At 41.5% G+C, this 24,302-nt stretch overlaps 1 protein-coding gene across 2 annotated transcripts; it reads left to right on the top strand.

Moving 5' to 3' along the window:
- The first annotated feature begins 3,650 nt into the window (after window positions 1–3,650).
- Window positions 3,651–24,302, top strand: LOC143286701 (protein ILRUN-like). Of its 2 annotated transcripts, XR_013055849.1 has the most exons (6): window positions 3,651–3,906; window positions 7,157–7,311; window positions 9,626–9,823; window positions 13,180–13,430; window positions 13,916–15,547; window positions 15,604–24,302. XR_013055849.1 is itself a non-coding variant. In XM_076594377.1 (5 exons), exons 1-5 carry the CDS (start codon window positions 3,752–3,754, stop codon window positions 13,970–13,972), a joined length of 816 nt encoding a protein of 271 aa, XP_076450492.1. In that variant the 5' UTR covers window positions 3,651–3,751; the 3' UTR covers window positions 13,973–24,302. The 2 variants fall into 2 exon arrangements, 1 of the variants encoding a protein (XP_076450492.1); XM_076594377.1 differs by having other exon boundaries at window positions 13,916–24,302.

Below are 24,302 nucleotides of genomic sequence, written 5' to 3'. Positions count from 1 at the left end.
CCATTGATAAAATGACACCGTTTGACTGATGTAGGCCTATCTTGTGTCGAATGGACAATGATCGTCCTCTTTATCGTCACGTCCGTATCTGAGTTGTATACACTTCAGCAGACGTTCGATGAAATTCCACGTCCGTATATATAGTCACATCAATTTGGTGTCCGAAGATACCCAACTACCATTTTACAAATATCATATCATATCATATCAAGGCGTGCAGGCCTGACGAGGCCTTTTGCCCGCTTGATGTGGGGAAGAAAAAGAGAGTCCCCACATATGTCTGATGCATTTTTCAACATTGAGTGCGCAATGCTTGAAAAATCAATAAATATGTAAATGAGTTTTGTAATTTAAATTTTTCAAATGAATATCAAGATAATTTTTAAATGTATTCACTGTTCCTGCGGAAACAACATCTTGTGACAAATTGTTCCAAACATTTGTTACTCTGTTAGTAAAGAAATGTGCAAATCTGGAAGTTTTAACTGAAACTTTTAATAGTTTGTATGAATGGCCTCTTGTGGTACTGTTCTCATTCAATGTAAACAAAGAGTTTATGGTTCTGCTGTCATATAATCCATGTGTCATTTTATACATCTCTATTAAATCACCACGCAGTCTTCTATATTCTAAACTAGGTAACTTAAGTGCTTGCAACCTACTTTCATAGTCCATATCAGCAAAGCCAATGATTCTTTTAGTGAATCTTCGTTGAACATTTTCAATACTGTCTGTATGTTTCACTAAACCCGTATTCCAAACAACATTCCCATATTCTAAGACTGGCCTGACTAATGACTTAAATAATGGCACCATTATGTCTTTACTTTTACACTGTATGTTTCCAACTAGCATTCCGGTCAATCTATTGGCTTTTTTAATGGTTTCATTAATATGAACATCAAAAGAGAGACCAGAGTCAACAATGACTCCAAGATCTCTCTCCGATGAAGTCTCCTGCAATTCCTTACCATTCATATAATACTTATAATGTGGATTATTTCTGCCTACGTGTAAAACTTTACATTTATTGTTATTAAATTTAATTTGCCATCTATCAGTCCAGTGTACTAAATTATCAATACTAACTTGTAATTTCAATCTACCGACATCAGAATCTACTTCCTCATAGATCTTTGTATCGTCTGCAAAGATTTTCACAAAACAGTCTAGTATGTCAGGCATGTCATTTATATAATATACAAAGAGTGTGGGCCCCAAGACACTGCCTTGGGGAACACCACTACTCACCTTAACAGGACACGATGACTCAGTCCCTACTGATACGTACTGTGTTCTCTCATCTAAGAAATCTTTTATCCATTCCAACAATTTACCAGAAATACCGTACCCTTGCAATTTAGCAATTAACCTATTATGTGGAACTTTATCGAACGCCTTCTGTAAGTCCAGATAAATTACATCCATTGGTTTATTGTTTTCAAGTGACTGCATCCAGTCATGTACAGTATTCAACATTCCGTCACAGTAACTTTAATCAAACACAATCCGATTCCTAGTGCACATATTTTAAAATTGTGAACACGGATTTTGTAAATGACATCCTGGTTGTTTGTATATGACATAGTTGTTATTTCAGAAGTTGTGGGGGACTGGCTTCACAATCGCGATCCTGGGGCGCTGTTGTAGATACCAGCACGATATTGCCGGGCACTATTCAGGCTTACTATGATGATCGTGTAAACCCACACCGTGATCATTGCATTGCCGTTGTTAGCCTGTGACTAAAAGGAGTGTGCAAGTGTCTGTGAATAGACTTTTGGATATTTCACATGATCAGTCAGGATACGGTATGCGAGGCAAGAAACTATTTTCATCCGCCTTTATTACTCAGCCGGTGTTGGTTTTGTTGTTGTTATTTTTGATAAAGGGGAATCATCGAGACATTCGTTACGTTACTGGACTGACGAAAAAGTTGCGTCCTATGAACACACTCCACATTGACTGACGGTTCCCATCATAAGCACCGTATTGCAACACGAACGGCTTCATCTCAGCGCCGGCGCGCGTGTGTCACTGAGTATGTGTGTCAGTGTGTGTGTGTGTGTGTGTGTGTGTGTGTGTGTGTGTGTGTGTGAATCAGTTGTTCTTTTTTTGCCTGTGTATCTCTATTATCACCATGTCCTTATCACTGACAGTGACCTCATAGTATTGCCGTGTAGTGTTACAGCACACCCACTGTTCAAGGCGGGGACTGGATGAACTGAAAAAGACAGAACCCCCCCCCCCCAAAAAAAAAAAAAACAACAACAAAAAAACACACACACAAATAAACTTCAAACAAACCAACAACAACAACAACAACACACACGCGCGCGCGCGCACACACACACACACACACACACGGCCCACACACACACACTCACACACCGACACACACACACACACACCAAAACAAAACAAACAAACAAAAGAACAACAACAACAAAACAAACAAACAAACAAACAAAACAACCAACCAACAAACAACAACAACAACAACAACCAAACACACACATACACCACTTGGTGCTTATCCACCCATAGTACTCGGAAATAAAGAAGTTTGTCTAGTTTTGTTTTGTACCCTCCTTCTCAGTCATTCTTCGCATACGCATACTACACGATACACCGCCGGGCAACCCGCGGCCATGCGCATCCTCAACTCCCAAACCTCCTCCTCCGGTCCACAGCCATCAGTAGAACGACATGAATTTACAAGTTCTTCTTCTTTTTCTTCTTTCCGTTACACGACCAACATCGACTTGCCGATGACTCTGTCGTGGTTCATGCATGCTGGGTATTTTCGTGTCTCCACTGATAACCCACCGAACACTGACATAGGTTACAGGATCTTTAACGTGCATATTTGATCTTCTGCGTGCGTATACACACGAAGGGGGTTCAGGCACCAGCAGGTCTGCACATATGTTGATCTGGGAGATCGGAAAAGTCTCCACCCTTTACCCACCAGGCGCCGTTACCGTGATTCAAACCCGGGACCCTCAGATTGAAAGTCCAACGCTTAAACCACTCGGCCATTGCGGCGCCCGTCACAGTGATGTCCCGCCATTTATTTGTTTGCCCTGTTAAGCTGAGTGAGCAGTGTTTGAAAAACATTTGATCGTTTTGGATGTTGCTGATGAAAAAAGTATGTGAAATCTTTTGTGTCATCGTAGGATATCGGCCAGAGACGTCCCAGTTTAAACAATTCTTTCCACGGCCGCCACGGCAGGGTCAAAAGTAGCGTGCGGATAAAAACACAGTTTTTCAAAAATAATTTTCGTTATTTTCCCCCATTATAAATCGGTAAACTGTATACAGTGTCATCATACATAAAAAAAACAACAACCCCAACTTAATGACGCAACCCCCCCCCCCCCAAACAACAACAACAACAACAACAAAAAACAACAACAACAAAAACAAACAAAACAAAACAAAACAAAACAAAAAACCAACCCTTATTAAGTTTCCCGTCAAACGCACACACACACATCCTGCGTTGGTTCGCTGTTATTTATGGTAATGTGAAAACATGGTAAAAAACCCCACCAAAGTGATTGTCTGTTTTTTGATGCCAGTTGAGAATCATAACATTCTGGATCATTCTGCTAATGCGCATGCGCAGGAAGGGGAAATTCGTCAGAGCTGTCAGCGTCATTGCGTGTGAACTTGTGTTGTTAGTTTGCTTCCAGGTGGAAAGGGCCCTTCACAGTATTCTTCATGCATCGTTCTGTTTGTCATCAAGATGGATGTTGACAACGACCTCGATGGAAAGTTGCTTCAGCAGTTTAGTGCTATGGGCACTACAGACCGGGAAGTTCTCATCGCAGAGTTTCAGAAATTCCTCGGAAACACAGTGAACCCAGATTCTTGTGCGTTTTTCTTGGACATGAACAATTGGTAAGTTCAAACTTAAATGGCATGGTCAAACTGGAGCTTACGGTACCTCGACACTGGTTAATCGTGGAGACATTCGTACATTATATGTTTGTCTGACAGTCTTAATGTACTCCGTCGTCTCACTGTGTGGTGACGTTTTGAATTTACGTTATAACGAACTAAAGCGTGGAAGGTGGGAGGGGCATTCTCTCATAAATGATTAGATCATGAGATGAATCAGCTGATTTTCAGCTGTTTTTTGGTTTCAAGGACATAAACGTGGTAGGTTTATTTCAAAATATGTACTGATGTAAGTTTCATTTGGTATCTTAGGATGAGGATTGATGCCCGCAGTATAATTGTTTACAACAGCAAATTCATTACAACAGTAAATTCACAATATGGCATCAAATTAGATTTGATAAACTGCATTAAAATTCAAACAACAAAAGATGCATGACATCAGATGTAGAACCAAATGCTTGTTTGTGTTGTTCACCAAATCTTCATATATGTTATTACATGAATCTTTTGATTATCATTGATTGTGGGTTGCTTGAGAAAGTGTTGGTTTTTTTGTGAAAACCCCAGGAAGCTTACGATTATTCAAGAAAACCTAACAAAAAGTACCCAGATCTAAACATAGAAATCACACCAGTTTGTGGGGAATTACCTTTCATTTTATAATCTAAAGTGGATTGATGTTTTTGTAATTAAATTAAAAAAATATATCTATTAAGGCTGATGATCAGCTCATTTTGCAGAAACATGACGTGAAACTTGAACAAAAGAAAAAAAGAAGAAAGAAACGTTAACTGAAATGAAATGTAAAATATAAGGTTCCATTTTTGTCTTAGTCTTTGTGTGTATAGACATAGTTGTTTGTTACTTGAGTATTATAGTAAATTTCTATAACACACATGTATAGTGTATATCACTATATACATTCGAACAGACAATAACACACACACATGAAATAGGATATTTCTGTAACACATATAGACACTTGAATACACACACATTCAGTGATACACACACACACACGCGCGCGCGCGCGCGCACATGCTCATGCTCCCATGCACACACACATACTGGAAAAGTGAATATAAGGTTTTTATCCTAAAATATTTTAAGCAGTAAATATTTATATTAACCACTGAAGTACTAAGTTTATTATTTTAAGCAGTAATTATCAATGTAATTGATCACTGAAATCGTAGTAGTAGTAGTAGAAGTAGTGTGTGTGTGTGTGTGTGTGTGTGTGTGTGAGTGTGATCTTCCAGTAGTTTTAAATCATTTAAGTGTTGTTGTTTTTTTTTCAAGCTAAAATTGTTAATCAGTTAAGTGTTATTTTTGTAATTTTTTTAAAACTAAGCTAATGTTTACCTTGTTAAATTAATACATGTATATTCTTCCAAACATGAAGTTCTTTGCAGATCTTGACAGTATCAATTTGCTTTGGGCAAACTCAGTAACTTGCTGAAAATGTTGAACTTTAACTAGTTTAAGAATTTTGTATCTGTGGATCAATGCCTTTTTCACTCTTTCAGTGCCAGGAAGCTTTTGTTCAATGCCTTTGATATTATATGTGGCAGCAGTTTATCAGATTCTTCATTCGTTTGGATTTAAACCACTCTTTTCTTCTTGTCTCTTTTTCAGAGTTCTGAGGGAAATAACTCTTTATTTTCAGTGTCAATCACTCAATGCTACAGTAATACAAGTCTCATCAAGCATTCTGTACTGATGAATTTATAAGCAAAACCATGGTGCTCTGTTGATGATGAATCATTTAATGCAAAGGGTTCCTTGGGTTTAGACTATTTAACATGGCTGATTGCAGTGATATAGAAACCTGATGATTTCAAGGTGTCATGGGGGTGTCAAATTGTGAAGGAATAACCACTCACACATACACAAATATTTCACACAGTGTGTTTGTGAAAAATGAACATTTAAGACTCACAGAGAAAATATTGCATAATTTTCATTGATTTGGCTGGCAGGTGAATTAAGGATGTACTGCATACAGGTGAGCATGATATTTATAACCTTTGTTGAAACCCAGGCTGGCATGCAAGTACACAAGTACAGGCAATGTGAGAATGATAAGGTCAAGAGTGGTAGCATTATTAAAAACATGCACAGAGACAAACAGGTTGGGAAACCAGTTCCATAGGACACTCTAACAGTACACCAAATGTTTCCCAGCATAATCCTTTGACTTTGATGCTGAGATTTCGTGTAGGAAGGACAATCTGCCTACATTTTTCTCTTTCTCACCCCCTTCACCATCTTCCCCCCTCCCATTGCTAAAAGAGGGCATCCTGACCCAAACCTGAAAGTAACCCAACGTCAGTAACTTGAGTGACATTATTATGGATTGTGTTAGGAACTCTTTTCAAACAGGTTTAGTAGGACTGAGAAATAGAATAGTAGACCTGAATATTCTTCTCCAGTACACCTGCAGGTCTGGGGTTTCTTGTTTTACTTCAAACACACACACACACACACAAATATATGCACGCATGCGCACATGCAGACATGCACTGATACTTGCATACATGAACACACACACAGAAACACAAACATACACACTCATACGCGCAGCCTAATGACATGGGAAAAAAAATGGTGTTTTGCAAACTGTTAGAGAACAGAAAGACAAAAAAAACCAACCAAACAAAACATAAAACATCATGGGAAATGGGAGGCCTGTGCACTCTGTGGTGATGCTTTGTATTGAAGATGGCAAGTTGAATTTCATTGAATTATTTACGCACTAAGTCTGTCGAAGAAGGTTTTTCTGTTACCCCGGATACAGAGCATTATACAGATCAGTGATGTGTTATACATGCATGTGGTGATGTGTTATACATACATACATGTATTTTGTATGTAAAAGATACTTGTACATTGCTCATAGGTCATAGTACAGCACAGCACAACACAGTGCAGCGAATCACAGTGTGTATTCTTTCAACAGATTCTAGTATTGGAACAAGATGGCTGGCAGTCTGTCAGTGTATGATGATTTGTTAAAAAAGTATGGATTTTCTTTTTCAGCCATTTCATGCCTTTGCTTTTGTGTGTGTGTGTGTTCTGTGTGTGTGTGTGTTTAAAAATAGTTTTTATTTTTTTTATTTTTAAGGATTTAGGCACTTTTACTTTTAGCTCGAAATGTGAAAAAAACCAGTGCTGAACAAGTGTTGACTATTATTGATATTATTGTATTTTTGATACATTCTTCTTGACCAAATGCTTTGTCGTGCAGGAATCTACAAGCAGCAATATGTTCCTATTACGACATCGAGCAGCCAACTGTGACCCTGCCGTCAATGACCATTGTGGATGATGTCACCATAGGGGAAGGAGAATCCATTGCACCCAACACCAAGTTTTACAAGACCTGGCGCATCAAGAACTCTGGTAACACTTACTGTCACTGCTTTTGTTGGGGTTTTTTTTTTATAATTTTTTTTTTTTTACTGAAGGTGGATAATTGTCCATGCAAAAATTTATCAATTAGACATGTCAGTCCTGCTACTGTCAACTGTGGCGCATCAGTGCCGTCCGGAAATATCTGTCCACTGACGCAACATCTAGACTTGTTGTTTCTCTTGTTCTCACTCGCCTTGACTACTGTAACTCTCTATTGTCTGGTCTGCCTGTTTCATCCATTCAGTCCCTTCAGCGCATACAAAACTCTGCTGCCCGACTCGTCCTCAGAAAGAAAAGATCTGAGCACATCACTCCTCTTTTGCAACATCTCCACTGGCTCCCTGTCTCACACCGAATAAAGTACAAGATCAGCACTCTCTGTTATAGATGCATTCACAAAACTGCCCCTTCCTATCTCTGCGGCTGCCTTCACCTCTACACTCCATCTCGCTCACTACGATCGGCTTCGGATCCACTCTGTTTACGCATACCCAGATTCAAACACTCGACTGTTGGCCACCGTTCTTTCTCTGTTTCTGGACCTTGCGATTGGAATGAACTTCCTCTTTCGCTTCGTCAAGTCTCCACACTCAGCTCTTTCAAGTCTGGCCTTAAAACCCACCTCTTCCCCAAATAGCCTCCCTTGCCTGCCCTTCCTTGTCTTTAGTTTCAACAGTTTTAGAGTTATGCATGCGTGTGAATGACTGGTGCGAATGCGCTTTGATTTGTCTCTGCACAAGATCAAGCGCTATATAAATTCCATTATTATTATTATTATAAGTGTGGTTTTGGGGAAACAGCAACAAATATATAAAATAAACAAAGAATTTGTTGTGAAGGAATTAATGAATCATCTGCAGAGTCTCAGTACTAGTGATTTTCATCTGCTGTGTACCCTGTCATAGACTTCTTTTGACCAAAGTGAAAGCAGAAAAAAACCCAACCAAAAGGGATGGATGGAATAGTTAGATCTGGAAGAGGATCAAGGCAAAATGAACTCATGGGGGTCTGTAACTCTTGAAGACTATAGACTTATCTAAAGGGTACTGGGTTTCTCCTTTTGGTCAGGATTCCCTGTTGGGTAGTGCTGCTTCTTTGATTATAAGCTGCAGCTCTCATGCTGACTCCAAGCTATGAGTGGACTTTTATATATGTTAGCCATGTACCCCTTGCAGATTCAGCCAGCCATGCCCCGTTTTCAGGAATATCTGGATGATGATGATTCAAATTCTGACTAAAAAAAAGAATGTGTCTTGGAAGACAGTAAACACTAAAAACAGTGAAGCAAGGTGGACTGAATATACTTGACATTCAAAAATACATTACATATAATGGTATATATATATGTGTGTATATATATATGTATATCGGTATAATATATATAGAAGTTTTGCAATAACAAATTTTAAAAAAATACAGAAGGAAACCCATTAGACTGATGACAGCAAATGTTGAAAGTTTGTCATAACAAATGTTTAAGAAAAAAAAAAAGGAAACAGTTTTTGTAAGTCTTGATCATATTTCCCTGTGGTGTTAATTTATGTAATCGTAGAAGTTAATTATAATGCTCTAGGCCCCTGTGCTAAAGAGGTAGATTCCATTATGAATGCCCATTATTATTATCATTATTGTTATTGTCATTACTATTGTTTTTATTATTATTATTATCAATGTTATTATTGTTAATTGTGTTTAGTTTGTTAGTCACGTTTTGGTGTGCATGTAAGATTGATGTAATGTGTTGTTTACTTGTTATGTAAACAAAAGTGTTTTGTAAAGCATCTAGAACAGATTTCTGGATAGTTTAATGTTATTATTATATTGATTGTGTTTAGTTCATAGTCACATTTTGGAATGTGCACATAACATTAATGTAATGTGTTATGTAAACAAAAGTGTATTTTTAAAGCATCTAGAGCAGATTTCTGGACAGTGTGCTATGCAAGTATCCATTGTTATTATCATGGTTACATTATTCAAACAAAAGTGCTTTGTAAAGCACCTTGAGCAGTTGTCAAAAGAGGGCGCTAGCCAGCGGGACAAAGGGGAGGTTACCTACTTGCGGGAGGTTATCGGCCATAGTTTCGTTTTCTCCGCATAGGCGGATAGTAGTTTGCACAGGCAGGAATGTCAGACCCCTGCCGGAGTCTGCACTAGTTGGGTCACGGTAAGTATGTTATTTAAACGTAATTTTAGATAGAAAATTTCCTTTTCTGGATAGTGTGCTATATAAGTATCCGTTATCAATATTATGATGATTATCATGACATGGTTCAAATTTGTGACTGCACTGGTTGCCCAGGCAAAGAGCGCTGGCCCCCAGGCTGCAGCCTGCGGTGCCTGACAGGCGACCACATGGGCCACCCGGGGTGGCTGATGGTGGAGGCCCTCAACCCGGGGGAGGCGTGTGACATCAACCTGGAGCTGACCAGTCCGGCCGTCACCGGTGTCCATCAGGGCCAATGGAGGATGGCCACGCCCACCGGCCACTACTTTGGAGGTCAGTTGTACCGCTGGGTGGGTGCAGTTGTACCGCTGGGTGGGTACAGTTGTACCGCTGGGTGGGTGCAGTTGTACTGCCGGGTACGGTTGTACTGCTGACAACAGTTGTACCACTGATTGTTGTGCATTGTGGTGTGTCAGTGTGTGTGTGAGTATGTGTATATGTGTGTGCGTACTTGTGTGTGTGTGTGAGTATGTGTATATGTGTGTGTGCGTGTGCACGCATGTGCGTTTGTGTGTGTGTGTGTTTGAACTTTCTTAATTATGATTTTTATCTTTGAAGTCATATTTGTAATTATCAGTAGTTTTGATTTCAGCATGACGATTAAGATTGACTTTTTTGGGGGGTCCTTTTGAATGGTCCTTCCCCAAAGCGTCCAGGTTAATGTTAGGATTAGGAATTTTATTGATTGATTTTCTTTCATTCTCTAATTGTTTCTCTTTGGTTCTAGCTTACAGTTCAACAGAAGCGATATAGCCAAGTGGTAAAAGCGTTGGACTCTCAAATTGAGGGTTCCGGGTTTGAATCTTGATAATAGCACCTGGTGGGTAAAGGGTGGAGATTTTTCCAATCTCCCAGGTCAACATATGTGCTGATCTGCTTGTGCCTGAATCCTCTTCTTTTGTATACGCAAGCTGAAGATCAAGTATGCCCATTAAAGATCGTGTAATCCATGTCGGTGTTTGGTGGGTTATGGAAATAAGAACATACCCAGCATGCACACTCCCAAAAACGGAGTATGGCTGCATACATGCCAGGGTAAAAACGGTCATACACGTAAAAGCCCACTCATGTACATAGTAGTGAATGTGGGGACTGCAGCCCACAAAGGAACAAGAAGAAGAAGAATCAGTGTGATGGTTTTCAATGTGGTATTGAATGCTTTGCTGGTGGGAAGACTGGCACACAGATCTGGAAACAGCATCAGACTAGCAGCATGGTAGTGATGGAATATTAACTGCCTTTCAGTCATAGATAACTCCAGCTTATGGTCCGTGACTGATGTGCTGCAAGGCCTTCAGCCACCGGTCTGATCCACACATGATGGAGTAGTGCTGGTGTACCTCGGCCCTCCTGTTTCTATTGTCCAGTGGGGGAGAACAGAGACAGGTGGAGGAGAGTGATGGCTTGGTCATCACTGGTGTCCCAGTCAACAGTAAAGGGATAGGAGAGTGATGGTCATCACTGGTGTCCAGTCAACAGTAAAGGGATAGGAGAGTGATGGTCATCATTGGTGCCCAGTCAACAGTAAAGGGATAGGAGAGTGATGGCTTGGTCATCACTGGTGTCCCAGTCAACAGTAAAGGGATAGGAGAGTGATGGTCATCACTGGTGTCCAGTCAACAGTAAAGGGATAGAGTGATGGCTTGGTCATCACTGGTGTCCCAGTCAACAGTAAAGGGATAGAGTGATGGCTTGGTCATCACTGGTGTCCCAGTCAACAGTAAAGGGATAGAGTGATGGCTTGGTCATCACTGGTGTCCCAGTCAACAGTAAAGGGATAGAGTGATGGCTTGGTCATCATTGGTGCCCAGTCAACAGTAAAGAGATAGGAGAGTGATGGTCATCACTGGTGTCCAGTCAACAGTAAAGGGATAGGAGAGTGATGGCTTGGTCATCACTGGTGCCCCAGTCAACAGTAAAGGGATAGAGTGATGGCTTGGTCATCACTGGTGCCCCAGTCAACAGTAAAGGGATAGGAGAGTGATGGCTTGGTCATCACTGGTGCCCAGTCAACAGTAAAGAGACAGGAGAGTGATGGCTTGGTCATCACTGGTGCCCCAGTCAACAGTAAAGGGATAGGAGAGTGATGGCTTGGTCATCACTGGTGCCCAGTCAACAGTAAAGGGATAGGAGAGTGATGGTCATCACTGGTGCCCCAGTCAACAGTAAAGGGATAGGAGAGTGATGGTCATCACTGGTGCCCCAGTCAACAGTAAAGGGATAGGAGAGTGATGGCTTGGTCATCACTGGTGCCCAGTCAACAGTAAAGGGATAGGAGAGTGATGGCTTGGTCATCACTGGTGCCCCAGTCAACAGTAAAGGGATAGAGTGATGGCTTGGTCATCACTGGTGCCCAGTCAACAGTAAAGAGACAGGAGAGTGATGGCTTGGTCATCACTGGTGCCCCAGTCAACAGTAAAGGGATAGGAGAGTGATGGCTTGGTCATCACTGGTGCCCAGTCAACAGTAAAGGGATAGGAGAGTGATGGTCATCACTGGTGCCCCAGTCAACAGTAAAGGGATAGGAGAGTGATGGCTTGGTCATCACTGGTGCCCAGTCAACAGTAAAGGGATAGGAGAGTGATGGCTTGGTCATCACTGGTGCCCCAGTCAACAGTAAAGGGATAGAGTGATGGCTTGGTCATCACTGGTGCCCAGTCAACAGTAAAGAGACAGGAGAGTGATGGCTTGGTCATCACTGGTGCCCCAGTCAACAGTAAAGGGATAGAGTGATGGCTTGGTCATCACTGGTGCCCCAGTCAACAGTAAAGGGATAGGAGAGTGATGGCTTGGTCATCACTGGTGCCCAGTCAACAGTAAAGAGACAGGAGAGTGATGGCTTGGTCATCACTGGTGCCCCAGTCAACAGTAAAGGGATAGGAGAGTGATGGCTTGGTCATCACTGGTGCCCAGTCAACAGTAAAGGGATAGGAGAGTGATGGTCATCACTGGTGCCCCAGTCAACAGTAAAGGGATAGGAGAGTGATGGCTTGGTCATCACTGGTGCCCAGTCAACAGTAAAGGGATAGGAGAGTGATGGCTTGGTCATCACTGGTGCCCCAGTCAACAGTAAAGGGATAGAGTGATGGCTTGGTCATCACTGGTGCCCAGTCAACAGTAAAGAGACAGGAGAGTGATGGCTTGGTCATCACTGGTGCCCCAGTCAACAGTAAAGGGATAGGAGAGTGATGGCTTGGTCATCACTGGTGCCCCAGTCAACAGTAAAGGGATAGAGTGATGGCTTGGTCATCACTGGTGCCCCAGTCAACAGTAAAGGGATAGGAGAGTGATGGCTTGGTCATCACTGGTGCCCCAGTCAACAGTAAAGGGATAGAGTGATGGCTTGGTCATCACTGGTGCCCCAGTCAACAGTAAAGGGATAGGAGAGTGATGGCTTGGTCATCACTGGTGCCCCAGTCAACAGTAAAGGGATAGAGTGATGGCTTGGTCATCACTGGTGCCCCAGTCAACAGTAAAGAGACAGAGTGATGGCTTGGTCATCACTGGTGCCCAGTCAACAGTAAAGGGATTGGAGAGTGATGGCTTGGTCATCACTGGTGTCCCAGTCAACAGTAAAGGGATAGGCAGGAGGTAGCCTCCCTCTCCATCCCACCTGTGTCTGTCACCAGAATCCATCTGGGCGCTGGTGACGGTGGAGGAGAACGGCCTGCTGGGACTGACTCAGCAGATGTCCCGCATCGGAGACTTTGCCGTGCCGCCAGAGCAGCAGTGCCGCAACCAGATGGCGCTGGTGCCGGTGTCGTCAGCGTCGGACATCATGTCACAGACGGTGAACCCGTTCAACGGTGAGCAGTCCCAGTCAGGCCAGCAGCACGCCCATCCCGCCCTCACACCACAGCAGTCACAGTGGCTTATGCAGGTAGAGATTCTGGTCTTCCTCTCCCGCTGGGGGTTGTTGGATGATGCTTTGCTGAGCGGGAGTTGTCGTTCTTGATTGTTGGACTGTTTGGGTTGTTGGAGAATTGCATAGGTGTTTTGTTTGAGATGTGGGAGATTTTAGTTTGTGTGTGTGTGTGTGTGTGTGTGTGTGTGTGTGTGTGTGTGTGTGTGTGTGTGTGTGTTTACTTTCTTGTTGTTGTTTCATGTGATGTTCAGGTGTGGTGTGTGGGTGATTTTCATGTGTTGTGTGTGTGTGTATGTAATGTTCCTGTGTAGTTTGTAAGTGGTGTTGAGGTATGGTGTGTGTGTGATGTTCTGGTGGTGTATGTGTGAGTGATGTTCAGGTGTGGTGTGTGTGAGTGATGTTCAGGTGTGGTGTGTGTGAGTGATGTCCGGGTGTGGTGTGTGTGAAGCGCGAGTGTGATGTACGGGGTGATGACGCTGGCTGTTTCTGTGCACGTGCAGAGCTCCACCAACACCATCCTCCACCAGGACCATTCCCAAGACACGGAGATGTCCTAGCAGAGAGCCTGGCTTGTGAAAGTGGAGGGATGGGTGGGTGTGAGACGTGTGAGTCTGCAGTCCCCTGGAGTCAAGTCTGAACTACATACTTCTGTACATCATGGAAACCTGTGTCGCAGCTTTGTATTTTGACCGTCTCCCGTCGTCGCTCTGTTGAGGGACCCCCCAGTGAATGAATGAATGGAATTGTTGGCGCTGAGAGACGTCTGTTTTCTTCTTTTTTTTTTGCCAGCAAACGTGTAGAATATGCACATTTATGCACCCCCCCCCCCTTCCCCCTCCACGCTCCCCCTTTTTTTTTTATAATAATATTTTTGGGCTTTTTTTTCTTTCTCGATATTGGAGGCATCAGTGCTTTTTGTAACGTCCTTTTATGGGTTGTATAATTTCCTTTAGAAACTTTCTTTTCTTTTTTCTTTTTTTTTTTGTTTTTGTTTTTTGGTCTATCAAATGAAATTGGGCAAAAAAAAAAAAGAAAGTGCTGAATATTCAGTGAAATTTGATTGAAAATATGTACAGTTTTTTTGGGTTTTTTTTTAATCCCCCTTAATAGAGACATGGTCAGGCTTTCACTTGAAGATTGGACACGTGTGTGCTGTGTTGTGGGGTTGGAATCAGAAGGGGACGGTGAGAGAGAGAGAGAGAGAAAGAGGCGGTTTGGGGGGGTTGGGGTGGGGGTGGGGGGGCAGAAGAGGGAAGAGACTCTGCAGCCTGCGGTGTGTTTCAAACCAGTGTGAAATGTGAAGTGAGCGGTGTGTGGGGAGTTGGTCCTGCACACAGGTTGTGTTTCCTTGAGAGGTCGTAGTCATGTTGTTTTTCTGTGTCTAGTTGTTTGGTGATGTTGCTTTGCAGCTTGGTTTTTGTGTGTGTGTGTGTGTGTGTGCATGTGCATGGTGTGTGTGAGTGTGCGCACTTGTATGTGTGTGAGTGTGAGTGTGCACGAACATGCATGCGTTTGGCAGTGTGCATGCATATGTGTGTGAGTGTACAAGCATGTTTGTGTGTGTGTGTGTGTGTGTGTATGTGTGTGAGTGTGCGCACTCTTATACATGTGTGAGTGAGTGTGTATGTATGAGTGCATGTGTGTGTGAGTGTGTGTGTGTGAGAGAGAGAGAGAGAGGACAGTGAAGACTGGACCACACATGGATGTATATTTTTTACTGTGGACAGAGAAGCCAAAAGGGCCCAGTGGGCCAGTGACTGGTGTGGCTGTCTGCAAGGTGTAGGGTGTGTTTGGTTCGGTCCCTGGCCCAGGCAGTGGGCACCCACCTGGGGTCTGTCCACGTGTACGTCATGTTGAGGTGTGTGTGTCATGTTGAGGTGTTGAGGGGTGGGTGTGAGTGATGAGGTGTGGTGTGTGAGTGATGAGGTGTGGTGTGTGTGTGTGTGATGTTGAGGTGTGGTGTGTGACTGTGAGTGATGAGCTGTGGTGTGTGAGTGATGTTGAGGTGGTGTGTGTGTGATGTTGAGGTATTGAGGGGTGTGTGAGTGATGTTGAGGTGTGGTGTGTGTGTGTGTGATGTTGAGGTGGTGTGTGTGTGTGGTGTTGAGGTGTGGTGTGTGTGTGATGTTGAGGTATTGAGGGGTGTGTGTGTGATGTTGAGGTGTGGTGTGTGACTGTGAGTGATGAGGTGTGGTGTGTGAGTGATGTTGAGGTGGTGTGTGTGTGCGATGTTGAGGTGTGGTGAGTGAGTGATGAGGTGTGGTGTGTGTGTGATGTTGAGGTGTGGTGTGTGAGTGATGTTGAGGTGGTGTGTGACTGAGTGATGAGGTGTGGTGTGTGTGTGATGTCGAGGTGTGAGTGATGGTTTAGGTGGTGTGTGTGTGTGTGTGTGTTGAGGTGTGGTGTGTGTGTGTGATGTTGAGGTGTGGTGTGTGTGTGATGTTGAGGTGTGAGTGATGGTTTAGGTGTGGTGTGTGTGTGATGTTGAGGTGTGGTGTGTGAGTGATATTGAGGCTTTGTGTGTGTGTGTGCGTGATGTCAGGTGTGGTGTTAAACTGATGTTCAGGTGCTAATCGCTGAGAAGAGCAAGGAACCAACGGTCCTGGTTCCGGCTGAATGCATGTCATGGCCCACACAGAAGAAAATGCCAGTCCAAAACAGCCCCCCGCCCCCCTCCAAACCACACTGATCCCCCACCATCCCCGTCCCTCCAACCTCATCCACCTCGCCTCTCCTCCCCAGCATTAGGTAAACACATAATTCCCAAAGTGAATAAATGAGGGAATATATGGAAAAAGAGTGGGTGTGGGAGTTGAGTGGAATGAATGGGTGGTGGTGGTGTGCAGTGAATGTTGTTTCCACACCACAGGACAAGGAGAGATGCTGCTGCTGTTGTCAGTCAGTAATGCTGGTGTGGTGTATGTCGAAATCAGTATTGGCCCACATCGTCACAGACTGGATGCTTTCAGAATGGGTGATGTCAAAAGCCTCTGGTGTGTGGACGTAATGATGGTGGTTGTCGGTTTTTATTGAAAGGGTTTCATCTTGTATAAAACGAGTGGGTTTTTTTTGTTGTTTTTTTTCTTGCATTCCATGTCGCAGTGATTGCAGTCTTCTTCAGATATAAAAACAGAACAATATTCATCCCAGGATTTGTTGTGTGCATTGTGTACTGTGTAGTTGAATTATCAGAAAATAGGTTAAATATATATATATCAATGTTATTGTTGTTATTAATATCTGAATGAAAAAGAATATACTTTGCTGATGTGTATTATCAGAAAGCAGATCATATATATTATTATAATTATTAAATTCTGAATGAAAAAGAACCGACCTTGCCCGCGAAATGAAACTGGGAAAGTGGAAACTAAAATGTCATTGTAATTTCATAACAGAACAGAAGCAGTTTTCTGAGCACACCAGAGGCTTTGGCTCATTGTTGCTCTATGTGTTTGCAATGTCTTTACTTGCTTTTGAGAATGAAATCATGTTTAAGGCCAACAGAAGCAACATTTATCGCTAAAATTGCCTTTTGCAAGTGGACCAAGATTATAGTAAATCAATCTGACGGAGAACAGGCGTTTGATGAAAGTTCATGTTTTGCTTGGAACTTTGTGTGCTTGCTTGAAAACTTTTTATGTGAAAGACAGTTTACCTGTCTTGTTTTTGATATCAGTGGTTGGTTTTTAATTTTGCTGCAACCGTTTCCAGTCATTCAGTTATATTAACATGATGAAGCAACATTTGAACATGGAATGGAAGACACTTGTCAAACTAGCATTTAAGATGAAGTTTTAGTGTGTGTATTTTTTCTGCCACACACACACACAAAAGCAGTGGACAAGGCTGAATGTTTTTCAGCATATTTTTGGCAATAAGCACAGATAAAATGTTTTCAATGGAAGTGTTACGAGATGCTGTTTTTGTGTTCTCCTGTGAGCTGTCTATACTGAAACACAAATGTGCCAGGAATCTGTTACTCACACTTTAATTTCTTTTGACATTTTCAAACTTTTCCTCACAAAAGCATGATAAAACATTTGCCTCATCTAAGTTTCTAATCAGTGCTTAAGCACTCTGGCACTGGCCTCTGATAACAATTAAACAGTGATAATTGAAGTATTTGAGCATTGTGAATAACTATGTATGTGTGTGTGTGTGTGCGTGCATAGATATGGATACCCTATTCCATTGTAGTTGTTTTGTATGGTGTGTTCCTGGTTCTTATATATTATTACATTATATTAAGTTACTGAATTCAGTTGCAGCCTTCGACCTTTTTTTTCTTCTTTGGATTGATTTGCTTGTTCTGTTTCTCTTTTAAACTGATTCAAAAAGCTATACAATTTCTAAAAAACAAACAAACAAACAAAAAGAAAAAACAGTTTGTGGTTGGAAGAGACTATCAAATCTTCAGACATATTTTTGTGCAGCTGAATTTTCAGTTTTGATTGAAGCAGAACTGCGTTTATTTGAACTCATGGCATTGTCTGTCTTGTTTTGTTTGTTTTGTTTTGCTTTGTTTTCCTTCATTGCTGCCATAGTCATATTATACAACGTCTCAAATAAAGTACAGTATTGATATTATATAGAAACTGTGGGATCAGTTTGAACTTTATAAAACATATATTTTTCATTGGCTTCAGGATTGTTAGAGTTTGTGTGTGTGTGTGTGTGTTTACATGTATGTGATTTTGTGTTTGCACATGCAGATATGTGGCTTGTACCAGATTTGATCATTCTAACTGCCTTCCTTAACCCATTTATCCCTGGGGAGTATACATGTTTGGCAGGCTTCCCTTCCATTCCCATTGGTGAAAATTAGGAAATACACTGAAATTAACCAGTCTTTCCTTGAAATGGACTCACTTGGACAAAGTTTGAAATACTGTAGAAGTTAGTTCCCTTTGTTGGCTGTTTTTGACAGGTGCAGTAGCTGAGTGGTTAAAGCGTTGGACTTTCAGTCTGAGGGTCCCGGGTTCGAATCACGGTGATGGCGCCTGGTGGGTAAAGGGTGGAGATTTTTACGATCTCCCAGGTCAACATATGTGCAGACCTGCTAATGCCTGAACCCCCTTCGTGTGTATACGCAAGCAGAAGATCAAATACGCACGTTAAAGATCCTGTAATCCATGTCAGTGTTCGGTGGGTTATGGAAGCAAGAACATACCCAGCATGCACCCCCCCGAAAACGGAGTATGGCTGCCCACATTGCGGGGTAAAAACGGTCATACACGTAAAAGCCCACTCGTGTGCATACAAGTGAACGCAGAAGAAGAAGAAGAAGGACACTTGTTTTAATGAAACGAATTTGATGCCCTGGCATTGCTCGGGTTTGCAAGGTTCAGTGAGTCAAATCTGGCCTACATCTTTGAAGGCCCTTGGAAGGAAACCATATTGTGTGCAGCACAGAGCCATTTGTAAGTTTGTGTTGTTGACATAGTAGGACTAAGGGTTTGGAAGGTTTAGAGTGTTCCATGAATGTGCATGGATGTTCCTGTCGCATTGGTAACCAGTGGGGTAGGGTTTGGAAGGTTTAGAGCGTTCCATGAATGTGCACGGAAGGATGTTCCTGTCACGTTGGTAACCAGTGGGGTAGGGTTTGGAAGGTTTAGAGTGTTCCATGAATGTGCACGGAAGGATGTTCCTGTCACGTTGGTAACCAGTGGGGTAGGGTTTGGAAGGTTTAGAGTGTTCCATGAATGTGCACGGATGTTCCTGTTATGTTGGTAACCAGTGGGGTTATTTTATTCTTGAAAATTAGGAATGACAAGAATCCAGTTACACTAATGTGTTGCTTTTGTGACAATGCTCCACTTTCCTTTTTGACTCACTTGTGTAAGCAAAGTGAGTCTGTGTTTTAACTCGGTGTTTGGTTGTCTGTGTGTGTGTGTGTGTGAGTGTCTGTGTCTGTGTGTCCGTGGTAAACTTTAACATTGACATTTTCTCTGCAAGTACTTTGTCAGTTGACACCAGATTAGGCATAAAAATAGGAAAAATTCAGTTCTTTCCAGTCATCTTGTTTAAAACAATATTGCATCTCTGGGATGGGCACAAAAAAAATAAAAAATGAAGGCTAATTATATGCAAACTGCATTTACTGTTATATTTTTTGTATTCTCTGAACTTGGCACTTTGACCTGATATTCTGACCCAACAACAAGAGCAGTCATTATTATCATTTTTTGTTCAAACAGGAACTTCTTTTGCTGAGCATGGAAGTTTTATTTATTTTGCAAACGTTTTGGTGCAGATAGTAAAAAAGGGAAATTACTCTGTAATTAATGCTAGGGGACTTAATTTGCTTGAAACTGATCTTTCTCATCTTAAACATTACATTTTGAAATTATACTCAGTACATAAAAAGCTTGGATTTTTTTTTTTAAAGTGTATCACAAGTGAGTCTTGAAGGCCTATTTTGTATTTTATGCCAAGTCTGGTTTAAAACAAATGTCAGTGACTTCTGGTTTTCCCTTTAGACAAATGAACGTTTGTCAGATTTAGCGTTTTTGAACATCCATGTACTGTTCACCTTTCCTGCTTCCATTTTTGTCTGTTAAATCATTAGCAACATTTTAGCAAACAAAGCCAAAAGAATATGCATCTTTTAAGTTATTCCTTTGCTGACAGAACAGGAAATGGGTCTGTTTTTTCAGGACTTGGAATGAATAAAGGAGAAAAAAGAGGTACAGACACTGATGCAAACTCTATCGCTGCCTGTTTCAGAAAAAAGTATTTCCTAGCACCGGCTGATTTTTAACAGAATTTAAAGTATCTTCAAATGCATACAACTTTCTTTTTTTTAAGCTTTTCTCTTGCTACTTGTTTGTGAAATTAAAGGAAAATGTGTGTTCAGAAACACTGATTAATTGTTCTAATTCCCTCAGTTAGACACAGGTCTAACAGTTTGTTGAGAGGAGAGTGACATTGATGAGTGATGCTGTACCATGCTGACTTAGTTTATTGTGATATTGGAACTGGAAGGGTTAAGGATGTAGGTGTTTTTGTTTGTTTGTTTTTTTGATGGTGGTGGTTGTCCAGTGAACTACTAAGACCATTTTCATTTTGTTGTTCTTGACACTGCAGAATTGTGGTGTGTGTGTGTGTGTAAAAGTATTTAGTATTTAATAGAGACCTTGAGATGAACAACAGAATCATGAGATGTTTCTTTGTTCTAGCATTTAGTATTCATTAGAGACCTTGTGATGAACAACAGAATCATGAGATGTTTCTTTGTTCTAGCATTTAGTATTCAGTAGAGACCTTGTGATGAACAACAGAATCATGAGATGTTTCTTCGTTCTAGCATTTAGTATTCAATAGAGACCTTGAGATGAACAACAGAATCATGAGATGTTTCTTTGTTCTAGCATTTAGTATTCATTAGAGACCTTGAGATGAACAACAGAATCATGAGATGTTTCTTTGTTCTAGCATTTAGTATTCAATAGAGACCTTCAGATGAACAACAGAATCATGAGAAGTTTCTTTGTTCTAGCATTTAGTATTCAGTAGAGACCTTGAGATGTACAACAGAATCATGAGATGTTTCTTTGTTCTAGCATTTAGTGTTCAGTAGAGACCTTGAGATGAACAACAGAATCATGAGATGTTTCTTTGTTCTAGCATTTAGTATTCATTCAAGACCTTGAGATGTAGTGCATATTGTTCTTTATTCTGTAAAGAATAAAGGCTTACAGTAAATTCAAACTTGATGTCAAAAAGAAAGAAAAAAAAGAAGAAAAATACCCCCAAAAAAGCCCCCGCCAAAATGAAAACTGTAACAAAGTGTGACAAAATATAGATCAATTTGAAAAGATTTCTTAAAGATTGGTAATTTCTTCTTCTTTTTTTATGTTTATTTGTCTTAAATAAAGAACTAGGAGATATAATTTTGGGGGGTAATAAAGATGAGGTGAAGTGGTTAATTTTGAATACAAAATGTTCAGTCGGAACTGTGTGTAACTACACCTGTAATACACTGGTCCATGAAGAATATGTGTTCCCCAACCAGCCGCAATCAGGGTACATTGTTGCAGCACAATCATTGTAGCAGGGGGAGAGCATGTAGAAACGATGTGGCTCTTGTGGTCGGCTTCATGTTGCAGATAGTGTTTCAGTTACCACCGATATTGGTTAGAGATAAAGTTGACAGTAGGGTGGTTTGTCCGTCAGGATCGACGAGGACCATCTAGTCATCCTGGGGGTGGGTGGGTTGGGCTCTTTGGGTGCGCAGATGACTGGTCAGGCCAATCCGCGCCCGGAAGGTTCTGACGCAGTGTGGACAGGAGATGGTGGTGGCTGTCAGGGACTTGCTGGCACTGCTTTTCCTGGCCTGTCTGCGTTGCTCTGCTGCAGCGATTCTGTTGGCCTCACAGGATTTGGCGCCTTTGTGGACAGCTGAACGCCACTTTGGTCTGTCCATTGCATTCAGCTCCCATGTGACGTGGCTGATGTTGAAGGCCTTCAGAGAGCTTTCAGAGTGTCTTTGAAGCGCTTTTGGCCTCCATGGGAGCACTTGCCATGATGGAGTTCGCCGTATTGGTTAAGAGATGAAGTTGATAACAGGGTACAGACGTTGTGAAGGTGAGGAGGAATGGCAATTGTTTGTGGTTTGTGGACAGGCACGTTCCAGACATTCAGAACGCCAGCACATTAACCCTTTCACCGCCAAGCTTGCATTTATGCACAGGTGTGGTAGAGGACCCATGACACTGAAAGGTGACCATTCATTGGTCTGTTACCCATGAACCTCCTGCTCTTAATGTTCGGTGGTAGGATAGGCCATAGTTTCTATACATCGTGGGGGGAATCCCCAGCTATTCTTAGCCACCATCTTTTCTGTGTTTGTACCACAAGGGAATTTTGTACTGTAAATTGACTGGCAGTGAAAGAGTTAATGAAATTTGGTGCTTTTAGTTCATGGCTTCTGGTTTGCTTAACCCTCCACGCTAGACAAAAGTTGTGATATTTCATCTGCTTGAGGTGTGTAATAGTAGATCGAAAGTGATTGTAGAAAGTAAGGAAGCTTGCTTAAAAGAAAAAAAGATCAATGATTTGCTTTCAGATAACTGTCACCACCGTGCTGTCATGATTTCTCTGTGAGAGAGTCTGTTGTGCTTAGACATGGCCAGACTTTTGGATTTCACACTCGTCTTCCCTCACACTACCAGCTTGGAACAGTGTTTGAAATGTGTGTACAGATGTGACATCATTTCAACCGTAATAATAGCAGCTGACATCCCTTCACTCTAAACACCCCCGTCTCCGTATTTTCCACTGCTGTAAAAACCATAGAAAGGGAAGGCTTTGTGCTTTGACCAGTGTGAATTGTTTACAGGCGATGTATTTCTCAACATTATGGCTGCCTAAACAGTGGGATAAAAACAACCACACAGTCCTAAAAGCCTGCACAGTTATAAACAAATGAAGCTGTGAACATGGAAGTTGCATGAATCTTCAAGAACCCACAAGGATGAGAGGAATCGACTGTGCTGGCAGAAATCGTATTCAGTGAATCATCCTTAGCTCATGGATGTTGTCACCTACTTCATTAACCCTAACCCTGCATTGTTCGGTTTGTTTTTTTCCCCCCAGTAGATTCTTTTAAAAGTTTAACTTCCTTCTGCTTTAAAACTGGCATGCTTGAAACTCAAATATTTTTAAGTTCTTTATGGAAAATGCATGGAACAATCAGAATGTTCATTTTCTTACTTCCAAATGCAGTTTGAAAAAAAAGTATGGCTTCAAAGTTGAAAAATACTAATTGCATGTGTCTTCTTCACTCTGTGAAGTCCAGAAAAGGCTGTCACCTGTACAGAAAGTCTGGGTCTCTCAACCCATGGAGCATGGGAGATGCTGACTTATCAGTCTTTTTTTCCCCCAATTAACCATGAGACACCAAGACTGATTAATGTGGTGCACATGGAGGGTTAATGATCAGCTGTTCAGTTTAGCTCACCATGAATATTTCACTGTAAGCAGACTACCAAGTATGTAGGAGAAGATTGTTAGGAAGTCCACATATTTCTTAGTATTAGACTGACAATATTCAAGTTGAGGATTATTACAATATCAAATACCCAGGTACTGGCAAAACGGCAAGCTTTCACATGAAGTGTAACAAGGATTCAAAACTTAATTTTTTTTTTTTTTTTAAAGCAATTATGTTTTCATTTATATTATAAACTTCTAACAATATTTGACTTCAACAATACCAAGTTTGACACTGATGTCTTTATCAGTCAGCCAACTTTTTTGAGCAACCTGTCATGTTTGATGTCTGTTATTATCATCACCAATGCTGCAGTTATACACACATATACACAGGTATCCTCAGTGGTATCATAGTCGACCAAGTGAAGGTGAGTTGTTCAACATAACCAGCAGTTTACCCGACTTCCCCTCACTAATCTATATCATCATTTGAATAATTTCTGCTTGACTGTACATGTTGAATGGTGTGGTATTGCATGAGCTGTTTATTTCTCTTTTATTTTATTCATGTCAGACTGGGATCAGAGCATCTTGATTCCAGCACAGGACAAAATTTTCTCTTGCACTCGTCTTCCTTCCAATACACACAAGTAGCTACATGTAGATAGTCACTGTAAACGGTCGCAGTTTTTTTTTTCTTTCCTTATTGCAACCAGTAATTTATGGCTTGATTTTTGAAGTGTAGACATGGATCCTGTATAACCAGTTTGATGCTTTGAATTGTTGATCTCAGGTGCAATGTCAATCTGTTACAATACTACCTTGAGTTAACGTGTGTAATCAGAACTGACGGCTGGATGGTTTCGAGCTGCTGTGGTCAGTGCTCCTGCGGCAGTCAGCTCAACCAGTGGAGCAGTGTCGGAAATAAAACAGTCATTGCCAATAGAA

Source organism: Babylonia areolata, chromosome 10, assembly GCF_041734735.1.
Source record: "Babylonia areolata isolate BAREFJ2019XMU chromosome 10, ASM4173473v1, whole genome shotgun sequence".
Taxonomy (NCBI): domain Eukaryota; kingdom Metazoa; phylum Mollusca; class Gastropoda; order Neogastropoda; family Buccinidae; genus Babylonia; species Babylonia areolata.
Note: the sequence above shows the minus strand (reverse complement) of the source record. Positions and strands in the feature narration are given on the sequence as shown.